Source organism: Salvelinus alpinus, chromosome 28 (assembly GCF_045679555.1).
Source record: "Salvelinus alpinus chromosome 28, SLU_Salpinus.1, whole genome shotgun sequence".
In the NCBI taxonomy this organism is placed as follows: domain Eukaryota; kingdom Metazoa; phylum Chordata; class Actinopteri; order Salmoniformes; family Salmonidae; genus Salvelinus; species Salvelinus alpinus.
The window spans coordinates 19,758,592-19,771,450 of NC_092113.1; the positions used below are offsets into that span (position 1 = coordinate 19,758,592).

General features: G+C 39.8%; 1 protein-coding gene across 3 annotated transcripts in view; it reads left to right on the forward strand.

Moving 5' to 3' along the window:
• tmco4 (transmembrane and coiled-coil domains 4) overlaps nucleotides 1–12,859 on the forward strand; it is a 19,786-nt gene continuing 6,927 nt past the window's right edge. The window contains exons 1-13 of one of the 3 annotated variants that reach the window (XM_071372047.1): nucleotides 1–258; nucleotides 782–932; nucleotides 1,796–1,970; nucleotides 2,186–2,213; nucleotides 2,326–2,455; nucleotides 2,838–2,935; nucleotides 4,422–4,565; nucleotides 4,736–4,855; nucleotides 5,206–5,370; nucleotides 6,392–6,528; nucleotides 9,156–9,240; nucleotides 9,468–9,585; nucleotides 9,876–9,993. In XM_071372047.1, coding sequence (XP_071228148.1) covers nucleotides 207–258; nucleotides 782–932; nucleotides 1,796–1,970; nucleotides 2,186–2,213; nucleotides 2,326–2,455; nucleotides 2,838–2,935; nucleotides 4,422–4,565; nucleotides 4,736–4,855; nucleotides 5,206–5,370; nucleotides 6,392–6,528; nucleotides 9,156–9,240; nucleotides 9,468–9,585; nucleotides 9,876–9,993 — 1,521 coding nt within the window. In that variant the 5' untranslated portion in view covers nucleotides 1–206. The remainder of the gene's footprint in view (nucleotides 259–781; nucleotides 933–1,795; nucleotides 1,971–2,185; nucleotides 2,214–2,325; nucleotides 2,456–2,837; nucleotides 2,936–4,421; nucleotides 4,566–4,735; nucleotides 4,856–5,205; nucleotides 5,371–6,391; nucleotides 6,529–9,155; nucleotides 9,241–9,467; nucleotides 9,586–9,875; nucleotides 9,994–12,859) is intronic. The other 2 variants (XM_071372048.1, XM_071372049.1) reach the window with 2 other exon arrangements.

The window sequence follows — 12,859 nt, forward strand, 5'->3', positions numbered from 1 at the left end:
CCTCATCCATTTACTCTTGCTGAATGAACGAACGAGGTGTTTCAGATCGTTACACGTCTGTACAAGCTGTGTCTCAACGTTACAATTTTGAACACGACCTTGCTTGGACGCGTCAGCTCTTTGGTCAAGTTGCAAAAAGTTCATTGAACTTTCAACCACAAGTAGATAACAACAACCTAGCTGAGCCATCATGCTAACAAAGTGAAATGGAGGATGAAAGATCAAAACAACACTGTTTTAATCCAGTGTTGACTCCAGGTAATCGATAATGTTTTGCATTTATAAAGAAACATCTACGTGTCAACGTGTGGTTATCTAGCTAGTTAACTTAAACTAGTTAACGTAAGCTAGCTAACGTTAGCTATCTATCCGCCAGCTGTTTCGAACAGTGAGTGCACATTTGCTTGATAACTTGTATCATAGTCCCCAGTTTATTTGGCTAGATAGCTAACTAGAACACTTAACTTATTTTTGTTGTCTAACTAGTTAGCGAACGTACTCATTTGAGGCAGTGTATGGAAAGAGGTAGCTAGCTAACTAGCAAGTTGCTAAATATTTTTGGGGGGACTTATTTTTGCCTGGATTCAGTGAGTTTCTCCGTGATGCAGGATAACATTTGTTTTTCATGTAGCTAACTACCACATTTTTGTAGATTTGTTAACTTTCACTGACTGTTCTAGTGCAGCATCGTTGAAAATGTCAGATGTATCAAACCTTTATCAAGATATGATACATTTTCTTAATGTGTAATAGCAGTAACGTTATCTGTCAATATCTTCAGATCCAGGGGGGGAGAAGCCCGGGCGAGAAAGGCCGGATGAACCGATCGCTGTGGCAGTGATTGGCAGGCAGCTGACTGAACCAGGGCGCTTTGCCTACGCTGGGCTCTGTGGGGTCTCCTTGGGCCAGCTATTTCCTGGACCTGAGAACAGGTACTGTACTGCAGGGGTTACCAAACTGTTTCACACGGGCCCTTTTCAGCATTGGGGAACATCCCCCCCGACGCACATGCCACGTCTATTTCTATGGGCACTAGTACTGTACATGACAAACTGTTCACATCCCTCTTGTTGGTGGAGAGAATTTTGCAGTTTTAAAGCAAATATTCCTGCAATTCTATGCATTTTGCCATGTCTAATGTGTATTCATGTTATATTTGAGTGACAAATTCGAACAATATCTATGGGCTAAAAAACATAAATAAAAAGTTATAAATAAGGTAAGGTATCCAATGACAAACATGACAAGAGGAACTGATGATGCACTACCCAATTTAGAAATTGCGTGCTACTATTACAACTCTGAGGAGTAAATTTAAAGCAAGACTGCATTCCTTAAAAAGAAAAAAAAAATATATATATATATACACACCTTGTTTTTGAAAGAAAAGCAATTTTTTTTTGTCCATTAAAATAACATCAAATTGATCAGAAATACAGTGTAGACATTGTTAATGTTGTAAATGACTATTGTAGCTGGAAACGGCAGATTTTTTTTCAATGGAATATCTACGTAGGCGTATAGAGGCCCATTATCAGCAACCATCACTCCTGTGTTCCAATGGCACGTTGTGTTAGCTAAACCATGTTTATCATTTTAAAAGGCTAATTGATCATTAGCAAACTCTTTTGCAATTATGTTAGCACAGCTGAAAACTGTTGTTCTGATTAAAGAAGCTATAAAAGTGCTGCAGAGATGGTTGTCCTTCTGTAAGGTTATTTTAATACATTTGTTGATATGAATATGAACGTCTTGCTGGCTTTGCCTAAACTTTTGTCCTCTAATCGTTGTACAGGTGTTTCCGGGAGCAGTACCTGGAGGGGCTGGTGCAATGGCTGGGTCTGGACGAGTCGGTGATGCCCGTCATGGGGGCCTTTCTAGCAGGCCTGGGATTCGAGGGCAGCGACACCTTCCTCTCTATCCTTCAGGCTGAGCCACTACTGTCTGCAGGTGCCACTCCCATCACACAGGTGGGTTCGGTCACTGCCCTGCACATATCTAATCAAATGCTGGAATGATTCATCAGTGTATTGGTGATATGACCATGCTCTCTCTTTTTTGCACAAGTGATGCATGTAACTTATTATGTTTGTGGCCCAGCACTTCAAAACAAAGTAAGCTTTGGGCATACTGACACTTCTAAGATCATTCACAAGTTCCTTGTGTCATTTTCTCTCACTCACAGGACCTTGTGTCTTTTTCCGTCAAAGATGGTAAGTAGCTTACATTAATTAATTAGTAGTTGGGCTTCATCATAACTGGAAAGTTCATAAAGTACTAAATTCATAAAGTACTGAATGTGACCAAAACATACTTTGTCCACAGGCCTGTACGATTCCAGATCACGAGTCCTAATTCGCCATGTCAGCTGTCTACTGCGAGTGTCCCCTCAGCAACTGGAGGAGTTTGAGGCGACGCTGGGCGAACGACTGAGAGAGGGAGTGGTGGAGACCGCGTAAGTGAGGGAGAGAAGAATGAATAAAAACGAGTTTCCCTAGTCATGAAGATGTTTAACTAGATAAAATGTTTAACTATGTAGGCGGCAGTGTGATTTTTGCATGGGTAATTACATTCAGTTTACTCTCTTTTATGTGTCATTGCTTTGCCTCAGGACTGACTACAACAGTAAGTTTGTTTATCCTTTATGGTCTACTTGGTTTGATTTTAGTATGGAATGACCCTGTGGTGAAACATGTAACCATAAACTGTAGTATTTCCGTCACATTGTAAACATTGTCTTTGAGTAGCCTATATGAATGCACCAATACATCTATTGTTTATAGACCATTATGTATCTCACTGTATATTCAGATTGTCTTCTTTCTTTTATCTCTCAGAGAGGAGTCATCTCGGCGACAGACAAAAGAGAGAGGACGCAAATTACGACGCTACCTCCTCATTGGCCTGGCCACTGTGGGCGGAGGAGCTGTGATTGGTCAGTGCTTTTACTTGGGCCAATTGCTAGTATGAGAGGCAACATTGAGAAATTCCCCCAAAAATGTATTACTCACTCATTAGAAAATTATGCCATTATTTAATGTACAATTGAAGTCAGAAGTTTACATACACTTACGTTGGAGTCATTAAAACTACTTTTTCAACCACTCCACAAATTTCTTGTTAACAACCTACAGTTTTGTCAAGTCGGTTAGGACATCTACTTAGTACACGACACAAGTAATTTTTCCAACAATTGTTTACAGACAGATTATTTAACTTATAATTCACTGTATCACAATACCAGTGGGTCAGAAGATTACATATACTAAAGTTCACTATGCCTTTAAACAGCTTGGAAAATTCCAGAAAATGATTTCATGGCTTTAGAAGCTTCTGATGGGCTAATTGACATCATTTGAGTCAATTGGAGGTGTACCTGTGGATGTATTTCAAGGCCTACCTTCAAACTCAGTGTCTCTTTGCTTGACATCATGGAAAAATCAAAAGAAATCAGCCAAGACCTCAGAAACAAAATTGAAGACCTCCACAAGTCTGGTTCATCCTTGGGAGCAATTTCCAAACGCCTGTAGGTACCACGTTCATCTGTACAAACAATAGTACGCAAGTATAAACACCATGTGACCACACAGCTGCCATACCGCTCAGGAAGGAGACGCATTCCGTCTCCTAGAGATGAACGTACTTTGGTGCGAAAAGTGCAAATCAATCCCAGAACAACAGCAAAGGACCTTGTGAAGATGCTGGAGAAAACGGGTAACGAAGTATCTAAATCCACAGTAAAACGAGTCCTATATCGACATAACCTGAAAGGCCGCTCAGCAAGGAAGAAGCCACTGCTCCAAAACCGGCATAAGAAAGCCAGACTACGGTTTTCAAATCGACGTGGGGACAAAGATCGTACTTTTTGGAGAAATGTCCTCTGGTCTGATGAAACAAAAATAGAACTATTTGGCCATAATGACCATATTTATGTTTGGAGGGAAAAGGGGGAAGCTTGCAAGCCGAAGAACACCATCCCAACCGTGCAGCATCATATTGTGTGGGTGCTTTGCTGCAGGAGGGACTGATGCACTTCACAAAATAGATGGCATCATGAGGATGTGAATATATTGAAGCAACATCTCAAGACATCAGTCAGGAAGTTAAAGCTTGGTCGCAAATGGGTCTTCCAAATGGACAATGACCCCAAGCATACTTCCAAAGTTGTGGCAAAATGGCTTAAGGACAACAAATTCAAGGTATTGGAGTGGCCATCACAAAGCCCTGACCTCAATTTTATAGAAAATTTGTGGGCAGAACTGAAAAAGCGTGTGCGAGCAAGGAGGCCTACAAACTTGACTCAGTTACACCAGCTCTGTCATGAGGAATGGGCCAAAATTCACCCAATTTGTTGTGGGAAGCTTAAATGAGTTTAAATGTATTTGGCTAAGGTGTATTTAAACTTCCGACTTCAACTGTAGGTGTGACGGGCGGGTTGGCGGCGCCACTGGTGGCGGCGGGGGCATCGGCCGTACTAGGGGCAGGAGGGGCGGCTGTTCTGGGCTCAGCCACTGGCATCGCCATCATGGCCTCCCTGTTTGGAGCAGCAGGGGCTGGCTTAACTGGTGAGATCACTGGGAGATGAAGGGGCTTTGGCAGTGTATGAAGATAGTTGGTCTCGTTTTTTATTGGTGATAGTTTGTCTACTTTTTACATCTTTTGTTTGAGATCAGAATCCCTTTCCTTTGATCATTTGCCTTATTTTCTCACTCGCTCTTTCTCTGTCTCTCGCTAGGCTATAAGATGAATAAGCGGGTGGGAGCAATAGAGGAGTTTGAGTTTCTGCCACTGAGCTCAGGGAAGCACCTACACCTGACTGTGGCTGTGACTGGCTGGCTGTGCACTGGAAAATACAGTGAGCAAGCATAACCTCTCACCAGTCTCACTTTAGAATTTACCATCAATGATATTAACATCAAACTGTGTCCACATACACTGACTGCCACTTAAAAACTACCAAGGTCATCTACTGTACATACTTTACAAACCCATGGAGGCAAAATGTAGGAGAATCTTGACGGAACAGAAAGCTGCAATGTTATTCATAACACCATATGATATCGGTAGCAAATTGAAAAAATGCAACTGATATAGATTTTCCATATCGGTGTCCATCACTATTACAACTAATAGTTTCATGAGACGCACACTTACCGGTATCCACTTTGCTGAACTCCCGCTTCCTGTCCTCTCTCCCACCTTCAGGTTCGTTCCAGGCTCCTTGGTGCAGTCTTGGTGCGTGCGGGGAGCAGTACTGTCTGGTGTGGGAGTCTCGTTTCCTTAGGGACCTGGGTTCCACCATGGCTGCTCTTCTCGATGGCCTGGTCAGCATGGTGGCCCAGGAGGCCCTCAAGTATACCGTGCTGTCAGGTAGGTAATCACACCACGCCTCCCCATCAGAACATGCCTCGCCCCAGGCTAGTTGTTTTTTTAAAAATGTAGAGTGGAATTCCACTAAATTGTACACATTTTTATTTACTTTATTTAGACAGGCATTGAAATGAGAGGGAAGACATAGAGAGGGATACATTCAGAGAAGCTGGTTGAACAGATGATACCTTATGTTGATCTTGTCAAGGGGAGGCATATTTTTATAGGTTATAATATCTTGTGCTGAAAATGCCATCAATAGAGATGACACGTCGTGATGCGGAGGCTTGTCTGATAGAACGTCGGCAACAGCTGTTAGAAAGAAGCCTGAGGGTTCCTTTGATGTTTGTGTGGGTGGAAATAAGGGGCCATGTGAGTTTATATGCAAGCAATGTGACTGAGTTAAATGAGCCTTTGTTTGGTTGAATGGGATTTTGTAGTAGGCTACACCATTGAGAATTCTTTCTGGTTTCACCCAGGAGTTCAAGGACTAACTTTGAACATGCCCCTCACTCAATTTTATGTTTACATGTATAGGTATGTAGGGTATGTTTACATACCCTACATTACTCATCTCATATGTATATACTGTACTCTATACCATCTACTGCATCTATGCCGTTCTGTACCATCACTCATTCATATATCTTTATGTACATATTCTTTATCCCTTTACACTTGTGTGTATAAGGTAGTAGTTGTGGAATTGTTAGGTTAGATTACTTGTTGGTTATTACTGCATTGTCGGAACTAGAAGCACAAGCATTTCGCTACACTCGCATTAACATCTGCTAACCATGTGTATGTGACAAATACAATTTGATTTGATTTGATATTAATCCTGCACTGTAGAAACAGTCTAAATACATTTTTGTTTAAAGTAAAACTTTTTCCATGAACATAGCAAGTTTGATTGTTGAATTCCAACCAGCATCCTAAATTGAGTGTTGTCCTCCAGTGTCATAGATAGCCTAGTAACCCTCCTACTGAGACGCTCTTTCCCCTACTTGTCCCTGTCTAGGTATTGTGACTGCTCTTACGTGGCCTGCCTCTCTGCTTGCGGTGGCCAGTGTTATAGACAATCCCTGGTCTGTGTGTCTTAGTCGCTCAGCCGAGGTGGGAAAACACCTCGCTCAGGTGCTGAGGAGTAGGCAGCAGGTACGCTTCTCACTACTGATAACAGCTGCCACCACACACCAGCATGACCGCTCAGTAGGATTCAATCCCGTTGAAACAGGGATCTCTTGTTATTTACATAAGTAAATACGTTTAAGGATGGATGAAATATAGATTTACAGTGCCCTCTAATTATTGGGGCAGTGAAGCATTTTTTTCTTCTTTTGGCTCTATACTTCAAAGGTTTGGATATTAAATCAAACAATGACTGAGGTTAAAGTGCAGACTGTCACCTTTAATTTTAGGGTATTTACACCCATTACGGGTGAACCGTTTCGATATTACAGCACTTTTTGTACATAGTCCCCCCCAGTGGAGCAAAAGTATTGGGACAAATTCACTTGTGTATCATTATTCACGATTCATTCAGGATTATCTGTAATCATGGTAGCATCTACTTTAATGTAGAAGTGTTTAGAAACATATTCTATTCTTATTTACAATAAAAGTGACTCCAAAATGATACAGTACATTATTTAACATTCATTTCTGTTGGGCACAAAATCATCTGAAACAACCAAAACAAAGAGTTGCATGCTATGAATATGGGAAAATATACTTAACTTTTTACTACACAAGTGAATTTGTACCAATACTTTCTGATGTACAAAAACTGCTGTAATTTCTAAATCCTTCACCTGATATGGATGAAAATACACAAAAATTAAAGCTGACAGTCTGCACTTTAACCTTATAGTCATTGTTTGATTTCAAATCCTAACTTTTGGAGTATAGAGCCAAAATAAGAAAAAATGCTTCACTGTACAAATAGTTACGGAGACACTGTAGCTGTAATTGGGGCTCGGCAATACATCAAATTATTACAAATTATGTGAGACGTATTTGAAATATCGTGATATCGCAATAATGGAGTTTTATTTAATTTTTGTATAAGCGTTAATGTCCACTTGTTCTAATGTCTTTTTGTCTCGTCTCCTTCACTTCTGCTGTGGCTGTGCACCTTCCCATTTACACACACACACACACACACACACACACACACACACACACACACACACACACACACACACACACACACACACCAAGCCCCTGCCACTCACAACAACAAAGAAGAGAGATCACTTCTTCCTCTCTGACAAACGGTTTCAACTTGCTATTTGCAATTGAGGTTTGGACCAACAGAATAGTTCATATGGACACCGAAAGACATTGAGACATTATTTTACTTTAAAATAACTTAACCTTTCTAACAATGCCCTTTTTCTGTCTCAACTCTTCAAATTGCACTCAGAACAGACACTACTAAAACAGGAGCATCAATTAACATTGGTTCTGGAAAATGAATACTCAGTTTGAACAAAGTGGACAGGCTAGCATGCTGTTCAAACAGTTGGAGATGGACAGAGGGGTGTGTTCATAACAGTTCAGCTGTTCTACCTTGTTAGCTAGCAAGCAGTGTGCATTAGTCTCCTGAGTGGCACAGCGGTCTAAGGCACTGCATCTCAGTGCAAGAGGCGTCACTACAGTACCTGGTTCCAATTCAGACTATCACATCTGGCCGTGATTGGGAGTCCCACAGGGTGGTGCACAATTGGCCCAGCGTCGTCTGGGATAAGCCGTCATTGTAAATAATATTTTTTTTCTTAACTGACTTGCTTAGTTAAATAAAGTTATTTTTCAGTGAGATCTGCTATTGGCTCCTTGATTTGTCGCTAGATGGTGTTTTTCCCGTGACAACGTCACAGCACCAATTTGCCTTGCTGCAGTCCCGGATGTAGATTTTCACCCCCACCCCTTCTGCTTCTACACCTGTGTGTGCGAAGTTGCTGTGACTTCTGTTGCACAGACAGCTTCACCTGCTCTCATTTGTGGCAGAATTGAGTGGGAAAAGTTGTTGAATACTTTTCAAAACCATAGTAACCCTTGGTGTCATAACTCCCCGAAGGCAGCCTGAAAAGTAATTGAATTTGTTGCTAATACAAGTTGCTGGAGGAATATGAAAACTCGCTAAATATATCGACAACGTTGCTAATTTGGCTTAACTTGAAATATAAAGATGAGCTGGCTACTCACGAGCACGTGGGCTTGTGCTTGAGATATTGTTTGAGACCTGTTATTTTTTTAAATGCCTGCTACAAGAAGTTAGTCGTTATTAGTGAATGTGCATTATGCATGGTTCTGGTTAAATTTGAGACAAAAAGGGCATTTTCATAGCCAGATCAGTGATTTTTGCAAAAATCCTGTTTTAAACCATTTTAATAAAAATAATTAAATTATTAGTGGGTCTTATGGTTGTGGAAGGATTATTTATCCTAGGTATAATTTCACAAGCACTGAATTCATTAAATTATTGCAGACTGTTTGAAATGCAGTGTGTAAAAATGTAACAAAATGTAAAAATATCGTGAAAATCCTGTAAATTAAAACTAAATCCAGATATGATTTTTATGCCATATCGCTGAGCCCTAGCTGGTTTTGTCATTGGAGTTTGAGTATTCACATTGAAGGTTTTACAATGGACATATCTTTATAAAACTTAAGTTAGATTTGATAGATTTTTTGCTGTAGATGTGTTTACAATTATCTGGATTTTGAAAGCCTGTGTCATGATGTTTGTTGTCAACAAATCAGCATGGGTGTTTTTAAAGGGAAAGCGTCCTGTGAGTCTCATTGGCTTCAGTCTTGGAGCGAGGGTTATCTACTTCTGCCTTCAGGAACTTGCCAAAGATCAAGGTAGAGCAAGCACACTAAACCCTTGCCTGACTTTATACATACTATAGAGTGTAACAAGCCTAACAATCGTCAAATTGTATTGTTGCATTTTACTGAAATGTTCAAATGAAATGTTTTGTGAGATTTTTAACAGATACATGTCACCGCTTCCACACACACACAACTGCAATACAGAACTGTTGAAATGAACAATCTCTCTCTTCCTATCCTGTTGTACATGGTCTCAGGTTGTGAGGGCGTGGTGGAGGATGTTGTCCTATTGGGTGCCCCAGTAGATGGCACTGCCCAAGCCTGGGAGAGAATGGTCAAGGTGGTCGCTGGGAAGATAGTGAATGGATACTGCAGGTGAGAAAGATATCCCATCTTACCTTGGGGGTGAGATTGTTGTCTGGGTGATGCAAAATATGTATACAGCAAGTTTTGAATTTGAGCTATTGTCAATAAAAAATATTAATGTATATGACCATTTCGAAATTATAAGAATGCATTAAATATTTCCATATGCATGCATTCTTTATCTACTAGGAATGGCATAAATAAGCATATAAATTATTTAGTCTCTTCATTGATAAAGGTAGCACATTCATGATATAAAGGTGCTGTGGTTTTTATTAATTGGTCCATCAACCTGTCAGAGGGGACTGGCTACTGGGATACGTGTACAGGGGTTCGTCGGCACAGCTGTCTGTTGCAGGGCTTCAGCCAATCAGCTTGAATGATCGGCGCATATTCAACGTGGATCTATCTTCTGTGGTGAGTTAGACTATTGTACCTCAATTAGTAATTTCCAAATGAAAAGTGGCAGCTTTTACATGACATTACATGACACTAGGTTTCAGCTTAGTCTATTTATTTTCTATCCAACACAGCATCATTGTGCTTTTGTTATTGCACTGACTGTTGTTGTTTAGCACATGCTGCTTAACAAAATAATTTGCCTGAAGTCAATGACTACCAGGTGTAAGCAGAGGGAGAATTCACACATCACTGTGCAGTACCGACTCACCTGGTGATTTTTATTTTTTATTTAACCAGGTAGGCCAGTTGAGAACAAGTTCTCATTTACAACTGCGACCTGGCCAAGCTGGAGCAAAGTAGTGCAACACAGAGTTACACATGGGATAAACAAATGTACAGTCAAAAACACAATAGAAAAATCTATATACAGTGTGTGCAAATGTAGTAAGATTAGGGAGGTAAGGCGATAAATAGTGGCGAAATAATTACAATTTAGCAATTCAACACTGGAGTGATAGATGTGTAGAAGATGAATGTGCAAGTAGAGATACTGGGGTGCAAAGGAGCTATAAAAAATAAAAAAAACGATATGGGGATGAGGTAGTTGGGTGGGCTATTTACAGATGGGCTATGTACAGGTGCAATGATCGGTAAGCTGCTCTGACAGCTGATGCTTAAAGTTAGTTCGGGAGATTTAAGTCTCCAGCTTCAGTGATTTTTACAATTTGTTCCAGTCAATGGCAGCAGAGAACTGGAAGGAAAGGCGGCCAAAAGAGGAGTTGGCTTTAGGGGTGACCAGTGAAATATACCTGCTGGAGCACGTGCTACGGGTGGGTGCTGCTATGGTAACCAGCTGAGATAAGGTGGGGCTTTACCAAGCAAAGACTTACAGATGACCTGGAGCCAGTGGGTTTGGCGACTAATATGAATCGAGGGCCACCCAACGAGAGCATATGTTACACCCCTGAAAAAGGGTAGAAAGAATCACGAGAGCGTGATACGGAATGTTTACTCATTGAACGTTTAGTGCAATCATTTTACAAAAGTAACACATTTTACAGAATAACAGATCTACAGGAAATAGTTGTGTAGGGTACAAGGCTTATTCAAATCATAACAGTATACACTGTACATCACTGAAACAAATACTATTTTCAATATAACTGTCAAGCAAAGCTTTAACTCAGTAAACCATAACTCAATTTAACAGGCAATAAAGTGTTTGAAAAACCATTACACAAATAACGCCGCAAAATATCTTATTAACAACGCACCTGTTCATTCACAATCGACATAAAATGGCAGCTACGTAGCAGTACCTAGCAGTACGAAGCTAGCTGCAACCGAGCAGGGCTCATTACTCTCTGCAAATTTAACTAACTTCCTCAATATGTTACTAAAACAAACCTTAAACACTCTTGACATGTTAGCAAGTTATTACATTTAAATTACTCTTTTTTATCATCAATAACGTACCTGAAAAAGGGGAGAAAGAATCACGAGAGCGTGATACGGAATGTTTACTCATTGAACGTTTAGTGCAATGAGAAAAAGACCGCGAATTCTCCGTGAACTTGAGTGGAGACCAGAGCAATCGATCTCAGGCTCATAGATTAAGAGCATTTAGTAGATCACAGATTAACACTTTTATCCACGACAGCATAAAGTAATCAACATAACGTTTACACATTCCTCTCACAATTCGTACCCTTTGTATGCTTGATGGATTTTAACAGAATTATATAAATGTTATCAATCTATCAACTAATACTGAATGCATGATCTTCTTAACCTTAGATGTTTTCAGATCCTCACATACTATGAATTTACTAATACGTTTTAATGTATAACAGGCTATTATTATTTCCTTTAACCTGTCACACTCTCCCCGACAAAATAAATGTTGTCCCAACATTACCAACAATGAACACTTTTATTTTAACTTAATATAATACATAAATACACACACGCACACAGCTCTGAAGTGACAATGATACTGAAGAGTCTGCTTAGGAGACGAATACTCTCAACTGTTTGAATAAAAATAGAGTTTAAGTTACCTGTGATGAATGTTGAAAACAAAAACTTTAATTTCTATATGCAGGAAATCCTATTTTAACTTCTTATGGCTGCAGGGCGGTGCCGGTACACTTATGACAACAGCCCGTCCAAGTGCAGGGCGCGAAATTCAAAGGATATTTTTTAGAAATATTTAACTTTCACACATTAACAAGTCCAATACAGCAAATGAAAGATACACATCTTGTGAATCCAGCCAACATGTCCGATTTTTAAAATGTTTTACAGCGAAAACACCACGTATATTTATGTTAGCTCACCACCAAATACAAAAAAGCACAGACATTTTTCACAGCACAGGTAGCTTGCACAAAACCAACCTAACTAACCAAGAACCAACCAAACTAACCAAGAAACAACTTCATCAGATGACAGTCTTATAACAAGTTATACAATAAATCTATGTTTTGTTCGAAAAATGTGCATATTTGAGGTATAAATCATAGTTTTACATTGCAGCTACAATCGGAAATAGCACCGAAGCAGCTAGAACAATTACAGAGACCAAATTGAAATACCTAAATACTCATCATAAAACATTTATGAAAAATACATGGTGTACAGCAAATTAAAGACAAACATCTTGTGAATCCAGCCAATATTTCCGATTCTTTAAGTGTTTTACAGCGAAAACACAATATAGCATTATATTAGCTTACCACAATAGCCAAAAACACAACAGCATTGATTCAAGCCAACAGTAGCGATAACGAATAAACCAGCAAAATATATGAATTTTTTCACTAACCTTCTCAAAATTCATCAGATGACAGTCCTATAACATCATATTACACAATACATA